At 38.2% G+C, this 16,368-nt stretch overlaps 1 protein-coding gene across 6 annotated transcripts in view; it reads right to left on the bottom strand.

The window, feature by feature from the left end:
• The window catches only part of LOC121904923 (vacuolar protein sorting-associated protein 13B-like), a 342,443-nt gene that overhangs the window by 325,055 nt on the left and 1,020 nt on the right, over positions 1-16,368 (bottom strand). For all 6 annotated transcript variants that reach the window (XM_042422732.1, XM_042422733.1, XM_042422734.1 and 3 more), the window contains exons 2-3: positions 15,395-15,553; positions 13,509-13,652 (exon numbers count right to left, since the gene is read on the bottom strand). In XM_042422732.1, coding sequence (XP_042278666.1) covers positions 13,509-13,652; positions 15,395-15,541 — 291 coding nt within the window. In that variant the 5' untranslated portion in view covers positions 15,542-15,553. The remainder of the gene's footprint in view (positions 1-13,508; positions 13,653-15,394; positions 15,554-16,368) is intronic.

Here is a 16,368-nt window from a genome sequence, read left to right as displayed (position 1 = left end):
GACCGATCAATGCCATTATTGTCCATTACTAACTGTGACCTGTTTAGGTGTATTTGAGCACTACTATAGACCTATTACATTCTGTGGTATTGATTTAAAACCTAAGACTTTTTCTTTAGTCTTATAAACAAACCTCAAGTAATACAAGCAGAAACAAATCTTGTGTTCACGCTACAGTAGCTGTTGCTGCTCCAGTTAAAGTGTGCATAATTCTCCATTAATCTAGTAAATCTCAAAGCCAGTGTATTCGTGCATGAAATCGGTTTCTTTGTTACAAAATAGCTTTTTTTTGCTGGACATTTACCACAACAGTAAGCAGGTCAGCAATAATACATTACAAAGCAAAGGGAGCTCTGGGGTCACTGCTCTTTCATCCTAGCTAACAATATTTGTTTTCCTCAATTGTTGTTCAAACAAAAGATTTTAAGTCATAGTAACTCCAATCCCAAGGCTTGATTAAAAGCCAAGAACAAGGAATTCAGACAGGCTAGTGACTAGTCCTGATGTAGGTGCCGTGATGGAATTTGGAACCAGGCTGAACAGTCTAAATCACTGCTGTCTCCTTTTTCTTTTCGTTGGAGCCTATTCAAATTCTGCCCAGTGACCTCTTAATGTTAACACACCATGTTCCTGCTGGTGACCAACACTTTAAGTATCACTGCACCTGACACACCTGGCTGTACCACTGGTGAAAATGAGATAACACAAAGGAGGGAGGGAGAAAGGAAAGAGAAAGAATAGGAAAAAAGAGAAAGAGAAAGAATGGTTAAGACAACAAAAAGCCAAGACAGAAAAGAAGAAAAATCAGAGAGGGACAACAGGAAAGTGGGGGGAAAAAAAATCAAAAGAGAAGGAGACACAGAGAGAGAATGGGAAAAAGGGAGAAATTGTTCCTGATTTAGATCTGAGAGGCTCTGGTCCTTCAGATGTCTCCATCAGCTAACCACAAGCCCAGGCTGAGCATGTGAGGCATGCTGCTTACGCTGGCACAGCTACCCCCTAAATGCTAATAACTGCAATGTGTTAGCTACAATAAAACACTCCACACAGACCCCTGACATACACACACACACACACACAGGCATGTGCAAAAGACACACACCTCTTAGTCAAGTCAACTATGTCTCACATATGGGATTTCCCAAACGAAGGGCAAGTTTTTAATTTAACCTGTTCGTTAATTTCTAATCCAAATAATCACTAGTTTCCTAGATATTTGCCAGTTATTTATAATGGAGTTCCACTATATGAGCAAACCAGTCATTTTGCTTTATCAATTGAAATTAATTATTGATTTTTGTAAATGGTAGATACAATCAGCATCCTATAGAGATCTGTCTATCTTCTCTTTATTTTGGTTAGTTGTCGACAAATAGTTATCAGGACCTGATTTGACCGTGAACATTGTTAACTTCCATCTTTCAGAAACTATGCCATCCCTATTCCCAGCTTCGCCCATCATTTCATATACAATATTAGGCACATAATACAAGACATAAGCACCCCTTGAACAATGTAAGCACCAGCCTCCAAGAACAGCACAAGCAGGGGCTGAGGCTACTCTGACAACTTAATTGCACATGTGAGGTGCAGCTGGAAGGCACGAACTGTAGAGGCCTAAGTGTTCTTGGAGAGTATCAATGTTCTGAAACCAGCAAGATAGAATAAATCAAACAGAGAGAAATGGGAGAGGACTTTCCGTCAATGTTGAGAAATACCAAAGCCATATTGCAGGAGGTTTGAGCACGCAAGCGGAATGCAGCAGGCCTCATGTTTGCATAGCTTTTATACACCGGGTTCCAAAGCAACTGAGGTACTGTCAACATTCATCAACTAACTTGAGAGATGGAAAACTGTCAACCTTACTTTGGAAACAAATCATTTCAATTGCGTCCTTGTAACATCTTGGAGCTATAACCCAGTCCTTGTCCATGGATCTCAGGTCTCTTATTGTCTTCATCAGTGTAATGAAAAGAGACATGCTTCATTCCTTAAAGGGGAACTCCACCAATTGTACACATCAAAGTCTGTTTAGGTCTTAAGGAGTACTACTGCATATGTGAAAAAAAGTTGTATAAAAGGCCTTTTGTGGCTCCAGAGTAAGCTACGAGAAGTCTGACAAATTGCCTCGGATGATGTCACTGATCTGTCTGCTGTCTAGTTAAATACTCAGAACTAGAATTTGAAGGTTTAAACACGGTTTGAAAACTTGAAATGGGATTTGAACATTTAAAATTTGAACATTTATAGGTTATATTTCTAAGAGTCAGAAATTCCTTCTCATTAGTGACACCGGTGGCCATTAAGTGAGCTGCAGTCGACCAGGACCGGGTCCTTCACATAGAAATCATTCCACAGGCTGTCACAGACGAGAAAGTCAGGGAAGGTCTCATTTCTAAGTTATGTTACAACTCATTCACTCATTGGCAATAAAAAAAGCTTAACACTTGTAAATTGCTTCACAATTCTTACATATAGAACCTTAAATAATAATGTCTGTAATGTTACTACATTTTTATTTCAGAGTTTCTATACACAGCTTCAGATTTGAATCTCTGAACGTCAAGTGTTAAACCTCTGCAAGTCAAAGTTTTGTATTAATGCAAACATTAAAAGCAGTTACTAAACACATTCAAACCTTTGAACTTTCACATCCTATTTTTCACTTTTTAAGCCATCGCTTTAAATCTCAAGCCTTACTCTTTACCTTTAAAGTATTCATTTCAGTTTGATTCAATGTGAATATGATTGTACCTCATACTACTTGCACTGTAACTCAACCAACCAGCATCTCATTATCTCTAATCTCTGTTCTGTCAACTGGAAGTTATAACTGTCTGAAAGTTTTTCTGAAAGATTTGGAGCCAATGCAACTCAATTATAACATGTAAGTTCAGTTCTTATCATGTTGGTCATTTTAGAGAGGCAACGTGGTCTGTGTCAAGCCAGGGCGATACACTCCTTAAATCTGCATGTTTATTATCTTTTCAGCTAACCATATGCCCTCTCCACACAATCTGCTTTTCTCCTCTCCCCCACCATGGAGAGTGACATGTTGTGCAATTATTCATATCACATTCTTCTTCTCTTACCCACACATTACAAGGGCCCTTGCCAGCCAAGATAAAAGCAAACACTACCAACTCCGGCACACTCTGGGGTACGTGGAATCTAACTCATATACCAACACACAAAGTAGAGCAGGGGAGCTACAACTGAACAACACTAGGATCAATATTCTTCTGGCTTTAAGAATCATAAAGCTTTCATTATAAAATGTGTTATAATAGAATCTAATATAAGGAAAAATAAAAGATTCACACTCTACCAAAAAGCTTGCTACTAGCTCTCCATAGGTAATTTAAGTGGTTAAAATGTCCTTCCTTATATGGCATTATCATTTCTATAATAAGAGTGAAATTATTCATGGGTCAAAGGGGTGAGGGTCTGCTAAATGGAGCACACACTCACCCTGAGACATAAAACACAGACCACCCACAGTTTGTGTAACATGGAGGCATACAGCCTACCTTTTGCCACTAAGAAATTACACACAAAGGCACCGAGTTACTGTGTTACTCCTTTTTGTGCCTTTCCATCTCACCCAAAGTAAACTTAAAAAGTGAGATGTGTCCATCTCTATAAATATGTTTAACGCAATTACAGGAAGAGGAAAAAAAGAAAAAAGTCAAATCTGGTGGCCTTACTCTGAACAACAACCAAAAAACTAAATCATTTTTAACAATGTCTGTTTAGATTTAAGAATAATAAAGCAAACCTAACTACAACACAATATCTTCCCAGAATTTCTGTCAGAAGAAAGTACTAATAAAGCAAACATTAACCTTAATTGCAAGGTATTCGTTTCCCAGACTGCAATATCACCAGGAGCACCCAGCAAATAATAAGCTCCACTGAGGGATTGCTGTAGTCCGGATGGCCTGAGAGCAAGGATTAAGCTGTGGAGCGGCAGCATCCTGCCCAGAATGTATTGATCACCACTTGACTCACTGGATGCAGGAAGCCGCTGGGTTTAATTTTTCCCCCAACTGCTTTCCTGTGTCTGAAGACTGTCTGAGGAGCTGAAGTAACCTCATCCCACCAGGAACCCAAACCTCAAAGACAAAGCAGTGTAACACTGTGGGTTGTGTATCGTTAGCTGACTCAAAGGCAATGGTGGCTGGCTGCAAGGCCTTCAGCTGGAATGACACAGTTTTGCTTTGCCTTCTGCAGATGCTTTAAATTAATCTGGAATGCCAAACAGAGACCAGTGCAATAGGTCACTCTGACGAAGCTGAGAACTTGAATGAGGGGACAAACAGATATAGTAAAGTGAATTACACGATTGGTTTGAGTCCTAGAATTATGATTTGTTGGAAACTATTTATTTGGCTTGTAGACTTTTTACTCAGCATGAAACAGACTTACTGACCAGAGCCTTGTTTCCCAAAAGTATCTTAAGGCTAACATGATCGTAAAATCCATCTTACGAATCTCCTTAATCTTAAGAAGAGTTTCCCAACAGCATCACAACTGAAGACACTCTTAGATATGATTGTGAGCTAACAAGTGACTCCTACCCACTTGTAGGAGGCTAACAGCATCTTAAGAAGCTCCAGCAGCTGCAGGAGGAACCAAAAACTATACGTGTTTATTGTATTTTTAAGTCTATAATTTTATCATGAACACTGTTCTTTGTTAAGTGACATTTGATATAAAATTAATGTGTAATGTATAACTTAGAAAATAAGAACATAAAACTAAAATAACACATACACATTAAATCAAGAATTGATTTTAACAACTGATCTGACATTTTCTGTCATCACTGTCCCCCTCTCCATGCTCTCACCAAAAATATTCATCTCTTCTGGCTAAAATGACATTTTCCTGATGGTATATTTTCAGGTTCTGAATCTTCTCTTTTCATTTAATTTATGGTACATATGTTGTTTGCCACACGCTTACATACAGCAGGTCTAATACAGAAAACGTTTAATTTCTTAAACTGACTTCCACCCAGTAACATGAATAATAAAAGGCAGCAAGCTGGAAGCTGTAGACTGCTTACTGCACATTAAGCTTTCGTTTTCATACTGAACAATTTCAAGTATAAAACATTTCTTTGTGTAGTTCTTGTGTAGCAACATTTACGCTATGGGATGTGTGTATTTTCAATATATAACACGGCTTACGCACAGTCAAATATGCAAATTTTTATTTCAAATGTACTCAGTATCATCTTCAGCACCACGGACAGTCAACATTAAGAACGGTGTGCACTTTTAAAGTACTGCTTTGGGAACTGCGTGTAGAAATTTGTTTCTGTGAACACGCTAAGAAAATACTCTTAAAGATCCACTCCAGACATGTTTTAAGACATTTAAAAATACACAGCTTGTATTAATAATGTGTGTCTGATATGGTTTTTAAAAAACAAAAACAAAAAAAAAACTCCAATTACCCACATTAAAATGACACCTCCTCATTCTCCCTCATTGTACATATCAGAAGTTTAACTGCTGGACACAAGATGCCTCCTACTTCATTGAAATGACCATTCTCAGTGTATGCGCACTGGAGGCTTCAACTTTCTACATCAAACTTGTGTAAATGGTATACTGGACCAGGGTTGGCTCCCAAACTAGTTATGATGTCACAAATTATGCTCGTAAGTACACGCCTTAAACTCACTTTTTTTTTTAAACATAGAAATTTTCCACTTTCAACAGATGAATGTGAAAACAGCCTTCTAGTGTCAAATTCTCACATACTGGCGGCTGTGACTCAGGAGGTAGAGCGGGTCATCCAATAATCAGAAAGTGGGCGGTTCGACCCCCAACCCCTCCTGTCCGCATGTCAGAGTGTTCTTGGGCAAGATACTGAACCGCAAATTGCTCCCGATGGTTGCGCCAGCACCTTGCATGACATCGGTGTGTGAGTGAGTGTGTGAATGGCTGAGTGAGCAGCAGAAAAACACTGTAAAGCTCTTTGGATAAAAGCACTATATAAATGCAGCCATTTACCATTTACCATTTTTACATACATCATTCTGCACAGTGAAGCTCAAACATCCAACTGTAGGAAAAAGAAGAACAACACATTTTTGACTGAAGGGGGATTAACTTTTAAGATCAATTGTTATCAGGAAATGAAGCCCAGAAAATCTCAGCATTATTACAACATCCAAGCTTTCCTTATATATGAACAATCCTGTCACCAAGTGGGTTGGTTTGAGGCTACAAACATAGTTTGTAGGACCAAGACAGTGGGAACCTTCATCTCTGGTCATAGTCTCCACTGTCATCAGATCCAGTCTCACCCAAAACATCTCCCAGTCTTGCCAATATGAGTCAAAACACTGATGTTATTGGTTGACAATTTGTTAAACTTATGCACATCCCTGCGCGTATTTCAATTGTTAGAGGGCAAATTTGTGGATGGGTCATTAAACAAACAATGGACATGTGCTTCAGGAGAAGTTTACATGAATGCCTGACAAACTATAAACACTCTGGAGCCTTCATCTTCATAGCCATGGAAATGCTGCCATTCTTAAGACAAAATGGTCAAATACAAAAACAAATATAAACGCCTACACACATAGGCCCTTTCCTAACCACTCCCGAGTAAATATTCTCTGATGTTTAACCTACTTTTGTCTCTCTATATTTCTCTTTGTCTCTCATCAGAACACTTGCTCTGGCTTCCAACCTGCCTGAGGAATCCACAGTGTGCCAACATTACTCCATGTTTTTATTATCAGTCAGAGATGGGTTTTGTTACTGCTACGAGGGGATGGATTCAAGGAAAATAGATTCTCCAAAGCTCCATGTCTTCACCCTCTGTCTCCTCAGTCCTGAAGACAAGGCCCTGCTGAGCTGATGATCAGACGGATTTATGGTGCAATCTCTGTAAGCCATTTGCTCCCTGCGAGCCGGAGAATCAAAGGCAAGATTTCCGGATGGCATCGGGACAGAGATTATCCAGTTTGTGCTATCTGATTGCAAACTCCCACAGGCTGTTTTCTTTTACTTGTTTAACTTTTTCCTTTGTGTTTCCTGACTTGTGAAAGATGAGAGTTGCACAAGCACAAACAGACTGGGTCTCATTCAGTCACAAGAGACTGTATACTATGGAGACTGACAGTGAAGGTATATTTGATTGCATAATAATGTACTAAATCACACTGACATTTTTGAATAATATCGTCCTCATTAAAAATGAATTTTAGAGACTTTATTTACATAAAATGTGTTGAATGTTTTAATTGTCACTCTGTAACATATTCACAGTCTATCAACAAGAATTGCAGTTTCTTAATTTAAACCATAAAGTAAAGCATTACTAACACCACAACAGGCTACACACAGAAGGTGGTAACAGTCCATACATCAAAGGTTTCCTATTTAGTGGGTTGTGGATTCAACCCGAGTGGTGAAACCACACGTTAAAGCGTTAGCATCCAAAGTACAACAGCTCCAAAACAGGGAATCAACTGTGCATCTGAGGTCACAATGTTTTAAAACATGTGTGCAAATAATAGTTTGACATTCAAAAGTCATGTATCACATCTATACATTTCTGTTTAACTTCTGAAGTAGTAATTGCTTCTATTAAGTGGTAGATTTCGTGAAAGAATACCAACTTTGAGTTTTTAAGAATTCAAGACGGGGATCCCTAATTCACATGTATTACCCATTATTTAGGAGTAATGCTGTTTGGTGGTGTGAAGCCCTAAAAATAGTTTGGAAGGAATCTAACAGAAGAAAGGGCCTAGTTGGACCATATGCCAAACCAACAAGTCTCAGAGGCACCTCCCCAAATCATCTTGAGGCAATGCATCAATCAGAACCTCCACATCAGTGGCAAATGCACTCAGCGGCCATAAAACTCCCAGATCAAGCAGCGAGCTGAGCCAAAACCAGAGAGGCTCTCCTCGGTAAACCCAAGCCCTTATCTTTGTCTCATAAAAAATAAAGAGTGCTTGGGAGTGTTACTGTAACTGCTGTCCAGCCAGTTCCTCTCTGTCTTTGCTGATCACACCTCATCTTCAACATCTGGAGCAGTTTACCAAGATGTCAAGAAGAAAAAAAAAAATTTGCCCGTAATTTTGCTACATTACATCAATGTCTTTCATTAAGGCCTGAGTTCAGTTTTGCCTATTTCTGTTCATGTGCTACAACTATCTACAAATACAAGAACACAACTCCTAAAAAAGCCACAAAGAAAATCTGAAGAGATTCTTTCTCCCTCCAGAGGTTTTAAGTATCTCTTCAAGAAGGGGAAGCTTGAAGGCGGTGATGCTTTAACCAAATGCTAAGCATCCAATCCCCGACATCTGAACTAAAAACTTTAAAAGGACCAGTGCATAAGATTTAGTGGCATCTAGCAGGACAGACTTGGCAGAAATGGAATATAATATTCATAAGTATGTTTTAATCAGGGTATAATCACCTGAAAATAAGAATCGTTGTGTTTTCCATACCTTAGAATGAGCCCTTTATATCTACATAGGGAGTGGGTCCTCTTCAACAGAGGCCGCCGACATGTTGCACCGCCATGTTTCTACAGTAGCCCAGAACAGACAAACCAAACACTGACACTAGAGAGGGCCTTGTGTGTTTTTTACGAGTTTTGCGGCCACCATAGGTTCTCGTCCAAACTTGGAAGGGGAGGGGGAGGGGAGGTGTATTAATTTGGTTGCAAATCTGCAACCTCACCACTAAACGCCACTAAATCTTACACACTGGTCCTTTAAATGACCACACCACCTAATGACTCAAATATAGAAAACATTTCAAGAATGTGAAGAGTTTGGTATGGAGAAAATAGAAACAGTGGAAATGACTGCTAACCCCCTCCATGAGACTTCCATGGGGCAAATAAGATACTTAATGGAGACCTTATGAGTTCTATTAATAACTCCAGTTTTCATAGGAGCTCTGTATATAGACTGACAGATTTAAACCCACTGTTTCACCCTGTACAGCTCTTGACATTTTCAGATTGCTTTTTAATTTAGAATGGCGACAGATCAAACAGTTTATTCATATCAAGTAACTCAAGAGGGGACACATTGTGTGTGTCTTTGCACCAGAAGAAAGAAGTTGACTACTACAAAACCCTTTCATCCCCATGACCAATCTCCTGTTACATACATTGAGCTCTTACGCATAGATGAGGGCTTAGTTTAATTTCACATGGAGATGTCCACACTAATAATTCAATTCATACATGAACTACAATCATTCGAATTTTTGGATTTAAACTGAATAGTAAAATATATGGGCTACATGTAAAATAAATTTGGAAACTAAACAAGGATGGTAGAGATTTGAAAACAGAGATACATGCTAAAAAAAGCATGTACGATGTCTAATCTTCAAATGATGATTTCTAAGCTTGCCTCAGAGCATCATGTGACTTTAGGACACAATAATACACATAGAGGAACCTATGTATTTTGTTTGTAAATGGCCTCCGGTTTGTAAAATTAATGTCAAAAACAAGTTGACAACTATTACCATACTTTCTGCTCTACAAGTCCTCATTACAGCTTATTTTAAGCAATTACACTGTCAGCAGGAGCTGTAATCTCCAACTGCTGCTAAACGCCCAAATTTCCACATTTGCTGGAAACTATAATTGTGAACTGCTCTTGGTGCTTTGCAGATGGGCCCTATTGAGCAATCTGAATATCCCTAATATTACCCAGTTCCTCTCGAGGGGAAACACGAACATTAAAAAGCTCCAAATAATTTTGGTCAAATTACACAACCCTTAATGAACTTCAAAAGACGTGCGGATGTTTTTACAGGCCAGTGCTCAAGCTTTAACTGTAATTATGAAAACAAACCATATTAATGATATAATTTATCATTTCCACACTTTGGCCGCAGAAGTCCCACCACAAAGTTCCTGTCTCTACTGGACAAAAGAATCTACTAAATTTAAAATGTAAGATTTTCCATACACAGATCAATTTTTCTGCTTCTTGAAAATCCTGTGGGCCATCACCCAAATTACTTGAGGGCTTCAGGGAGAACTGTCATAGCCCATGTTTTGCATGTACTTATGCCAAACTCCCTGCATCTCTGCTAGAACCTGATTAAAACTGGAGCAGGGCCTGACACGTATATGAACAGGATATGTTGTAACCCCCAGAGAAATATAATCTAGTTTCTGTGAGACTAATGTGACAAAGGCCCTCAGACCTTTTCCTTCAATCAAGGAAATCAGCTGACCAGAGTGGGAACCTGCCACCACAGAGATGAAATGGCCAATAATCCTGTTTTCTAATGTTCTAACTATGTTGAAAGTGCAATGAACATGAAATGAAGCTAATACACATTACCAAATGACACAAATCTAAAGGATATAAGGAAACTGGCTGCTTTTTCTTGGCTTACGAACACAGTAGTCAGTCGGGGCCCTACTGCCTCCCACTCGCATAGGAGAGAAGTGTAGCGGCTCATTTAAATTCCTCATGCTAGAAGGACTTCTGCTGTGAGTCTGGCTTTGCTCCAAATTATGTCTCATGGGTGTACATACCACTGAATAATTTGTCCAAACGTCATTTGCAATTCCCCCAAAATCTTTTCTTGACTGGAAGCCTTTACAAAACATCTGTAACAAATAGTTGTTTTGAGACTACATGTATTACACCGGTATCAGCACTGGTACATGACCTTAAGCTGTGTATGAAGCATAAAAAACAAGTTTAAATTTCCATCTAACTAGAAACCTGATCGCTTGAGCAGTAGCCACCTGCATAGTATGATATTTACCATTAGTTCTGGGCAGCTCAAGCTCATGTGTTACAAATCTTTTTGCCGCAGTCTATATAATTAGCTGTAATTGACTTCCCTTGAAATGTGTTTCTTCTGGGACATCTGGCCTTGAAACTTCAACCTTCCCATAAAGGGCCAGCACTGAGCTACACTTTCAATTTTGTAAACTGCATGGGTGGCAAAGGCACCAGGCTCTTCTGCAAAAATAAATATAAGAAATATGTCATTCATATTCCACACTTCAAAAATGAAAATATTTATGACTAACCTAAATACAATAATATAAATATTTCTCTTAGGATAACTGATTTCAGATTTATGTCCATGATGATGCATGATAGGGATCAAAAAGTTTTAAATGATAAATTTACAAGGCTAAAAATCACACTCTTGTTGCTTAAGCATCCTGATCTGACAGAGATGTGAAACCATCTGTAATTATAAATTTTGTGACAGAGAAGCAGTGCTCACTGCTTGGAGACTAAATAAAAAAGAGAGCAGTGACATGCTAAAGACAGACATGGCCAAATAGTAAACAGAACTGGTCAAATTTATTAAAGTCACCTGGAAGTTTTGAGTTTTCTGAATATTTCTGGTCAATGAAGCTCTTTTTAAGGAAGAAATGTGCTAAGTGAGAGTGCTTTCCTGAGGGGAGGTCATATTGACAAAGTAGAACCAATCATATTTAAATAACAGAGAAAAAACAACAATAAAAACAATAGCTAAAATAGGTTTTATCCTGAGTCCATCTTTTTTTAAATTAAAGGCAGACACATCTCTTGATAAACTGAAAGAGGACGTGTAAATAGTTAATTTTGTTGGTATGAATGAACACACACTTTCATCCCCAAACTCTGAAAAGTCCTTCTCATTGCAGACTATCGTTATGGCACTTTCTGTACACAACAGATTTTTTTTCACCCAAGAAGCCTTTGAAAATGTTGATCAAAATCCAAATCACTGTTTAAAAAGGCACAAATTCATAATTTCACCTACATGAGGCAGTGTTATCTTTGTTTGCTTTCCTATTGTTTTAGTACATTTCTCATCAGACCCAAATCATCAAGACTAATTAAGCATAGATGAGAAAGACAAAAACAACTGCTACTTAGCTGTGTCAAATTAGCAAGTTTAAACCCTGCCTCTGAAGTGCCTCACCACACCATAGCAAAATTGGAATAATATGGTTGAGCTCTGTCGTTACCAAGTGTGGCTGCAGTACAATATTCCATAACAAATGTTCCTGACTTAGTGAACCGAAACTCATATTTTCACTTTGATGCTTGTGTGTGGGGTAGATAGCTGTTATCATGCCAGCAGCAGCTCATTACAGATGGAAACCTCTGAATTAGAGTTGCACAGCCAAAAACAATGTGTCATATTTAGCTGAATGAGCACACCCTTGCCTAACAAATCAATGTGAAGAAAGAGGTGGTATGAGCAGTGGGATGTAAAACTCCTGAGGGCCAGATCAGTTGATGGAGTTGATTTAAGAATTTTCAGAAACAGCTGGAGTTAAAAACTGCAACCATAGTAAGTGCACTTTACCTGACACCCTCGCTCTTAGAGTGTATTTTATGACACAATTTTAACAGTTGTGGCTTCCGGCACGCTGGATTTTTAATAAAACTAAATTCAGTAACTTTGAGGTTTAAATGCTAAATGAGTCTTAGCTGTAATTTGAGAATGTTTACATTCACATCAGATGAACAGCATAGATATTGCGCCACTTTTTATATGTAGTCTTGCAATTTTAGGGGACAGAAAGTAATAGGACGAGTTAACAAAAGCTTATATACATTCATTATATTTATCATTTGGTCGCAAATCCTTTGCACTTAATATCAACAAAGTCTACAACCCACAGACATTAGCAGACTCTTTGTATCTTCCCTGGTGTTGCTCTCCCAGCCCTGTACCTCCCTCTTTGCCTCTTGCTTTTTGCCTTCAATCTGTGAAACCTTGTCCAGTTGGATTGAGGTCATGTGTCTTATTTGGCCATTTAAGAACATTCACTAGCCATGAAAACTTCCTTGATGACCTTGTCCATATGTTTAGGTTCATTGACCTGCTGTGGGAACTATGTATGTACAACATGCAAAAATGGTTATTAGTCCTGTTTAACCAGTATGAATGAGAACAACAGCACTTTAACTTCATAGCAACTGTGTCTTCTTCTAAATACCTAGTTATGTCAAAACAATGAAAAACATAATAATACTTTCTAATTGCACTGTACTTAACAGCCTTCTTCTTTAACACTAAAAAGAATACCTGTGACTTTTTCAATAAACAATATATAATATTTAAACATGAGAAGTATTTGTAGATAACTGATGCATTTGCAGTTGATTGCTGCAAATACAAGATGACATTACTGCAACTTTAGGATTTTACATTTCACATAAAACCTGAGATTGTAATACGCCTTTGTCACAGCAACCCCACCACAGGATGAAGCTTGACAGGGTCAAAAAGTTCAACATGTTGCTCACAAAAAATAATAATAAAATGTTTTTTAAAAAGGCCTTTTTCCATTTAAAACAAAGGCCATTACAAAACTTCTTGGTAACACAGAGAGAAAAAGGAATGAGAGAGCTTAACTTTGGCATGAGGAAGAATTTCACATAAATAACAAGAAGATCTGGCCAGCCTTGTTTTGGCCCTGTAGTGAATTCGAGGATAACATGTTTCTCATACCAGTAAAGAACTAACCTGAGCTCCATCTCTCAGCTTGAGGATGCACTCCATGGTGTTGATGGTGATGACTACGGGCTCCGAGCCCAGCTTGGTCCACGGTACATGGATACGCAGCTCATGGATATGACCGCTCATGAATGTAAAGGGCAGCTTCAGCTCCTATAAATATGCAAAGACATAATAAAGATAAAAAGAACAGATAGCTATGAAACTATAGTTTGAATAACATGTACTATAGTATTACATCTGCCATACAGACAACATTGTAAAGGGCATGAGGCAATATGGTTGCTTAGACTAAAGGAACACTTGGAACCTTCATCCATCCATTTCCTAAACCGCTCTTTGAAACTAATATTTGAAGACGAGAGGATAGTAAAAACAACAGCTACAGATTACATATTGGTCACGCTTTTAACAAAATCAGTCAGATTTTCTCAGAGGCAAAGGAATAAATGTTCTGCATCTTGAACTACTCTGTGTGAGAACATGAAAAGTCCCATGAAACCAGACTGCCTACACACAGACTTCACATGCCTCCTCGATAAATCCAAGCCAAAAAACAAATAACCAAACATATTTTTGAGGAAAAGCTGTCATGGATTTACAGCATGTCTGCTCGATAACTCCCACAATGTTTCATTTAAAATTACTCTTCATATTAAGAAGATTATCTCTAATTACACATTTTAAATGAGGTACTCTTCAAATTAACTGCAATAAAGAAAAGGCAAAGGGAGGACAATTGGCCAGGTTTTGACGTGGCATCACACATCGAAATCTTAACACAATTCCCACTGTTGGTTGGCTTAAAGCTGCTTCCAATAAGAACTTTCATCACAATCTCTGTTGGGTTAGGTAGTGTTTTGGTCTGCTCTTCAGAAGCAGTCAGAACCCGCTCTAGAGAAAAGAAAATTCTTTTAACTTGTGACAGATTGATCTAATCCAGACATTACAAGTGTAAAAAAGAACACTGTGTCAAAATAACACTGCAGAGCAAAATATCGGAGTAAATCTATCAAACTTCCTCCAAAATGACACTAAAGATACTGTATCTGTGCTTGGCTAAACAGCACAGCTGTGGTTCTTTTCTCATTCTAATCAAGGCAAGACATCTTAGCTACACACACTGTAGCTAATATGTAGACAAACCTGAATGGAAAAATATGCTAGTGAGGGACATGCTTATCCTCCACCCATTGATTTATTTTATGTTATAAGTAAAACAACTTAAAATCTGACCTTACTGTAAAGACTTTCAGCAATGTTAGCATGGTCATGTTCACATGATTAGCTTGACAATTATTCATTTAAAAAAAGAGACGCTAGCCATTACTAGCTTAGCTATATCTTGTATGTACCTGGATGACCAATGTTAATGAATAAATGCAATAAACAAAAGTGCAGTAAACTACAAAAAAATCAGTACAAAAATAACAAGTATGAGCAAACACACCTTTAATCCCCTGCGGTTAAGATTAAGATGTGAAATGTAAATATATGTTTCTTGTTGATATAGAAAGAGATTTAGTATTAGAAAGAATCACAGCTAAGGATCATACCAGTGGCTAAGAACATGTGTGGATCAAGCAGTATGGACCATTAAGTGTCTATGGAAACAAAAATACTAATAATAAATAATAATATTTAATTAAATATATATAAATATTTATTTATAGATGTATAAATAATTCATATTTCTCCCACTAGCAGCACTGAGCAATAGCCCACAATTATGATCCATCAGAACTGCGTGTAATTCCTGTAAACAACAATTACCACAGTGAGTGTTGTGTTTATGCACAATTAAATGTGAAAATACAGCGTCTGTCATCACAATCATTCTTGTCTTGGTCGTGTGAAAAAGTTAATGATAGCAGAGGTTGCATTCTTTACAGTACCTGTTCCAGCACATCCAGCTTCAGGTCCAACTTACTGAGCACCACATCTCCTCCCCAGAGAGACAGCTGAAGGTCAGATGGCTTCAGATTCTTGATATACTTGTTCACATAGCTCATCAGGAGCGGTGTGACATAGGACTCCAACATCTTGTCCCTGTCCTAAACATCAAAAATTGAACAAAACATTGTGATGTTATTTAATGGTAAATGGTCAATGCACTGCATTTATATAGCACCTTTCTAGTCTTCTGATCACTCAAAGCACTTTTACACTACAAGCCACATTCACCCATTCACACACACATTCATATGCGATGGCAGGGGCTGCCATGCAAGGTGCCAACCTGCTCATCAGAAGGATCTAATCATTTACACACACATTCATACACCTATGGCACAGCCATCGGGAGCAATTTGAGGTTCAATATCTTGCCCAAGGACACTTTGACATGAGGACTGGAGGGGCCGGGAATCGAGCCACCGATTTTCTGATTAGTGGATGACCTGCTCTACCTCCTCAGCCACAATCACTCAGGAGGTAATGCGGTCATTATTTGTACATTACAGTATTTATGTAATAAATCCCCTTTCGCCATTGTATCCCAGTCTTATTAAAAAACACTACTGCCAGGCCAGAGCATAGACATTTATCATAGCAGATATTCTGATATATCATAGCACAAGAGGACAGGTGTAATCAATCTTCATCTTTATCGGCCAAGTATGTTCAAACATACTAGGAATTTGACTCCGGCTTAGTGGCTCTCAGTGTACTTGCACAGAATAACAACACAACAAGCTTCAGAAATATACACCAGGAATGACTATATACAAGTGAAACCATTTTTTGTGAATTGTAAACAGGATACAAATAGTGCATAGAAGTGAAAAGTGCAAGGAGGGATGAGATGAATATTACATGGTAAAAAAAAAACAAAAAAAAAAAACACTACTTTCCATGTAGTAGGTGGTTA

This window comes from Thunnus maccoyii, chromosome 10, assembly GCF_910596095.1.
Source record: "Thunnus maccoyii chromosome 10, fThuMac1.1, whole genome shotgun sequence".
Taxonomy (NCBI): Eukaryota; Metazoa; Chordata; class Actinopteri; order Scombriformes; family Scombridae; genus Thunnus; species Thunnus maccoyii.
The sequence above is the reverse complement of the archived record's forward strand: the minus strand, read 5'-3'. Positions and strand labels throughout refer to the sequence as shown.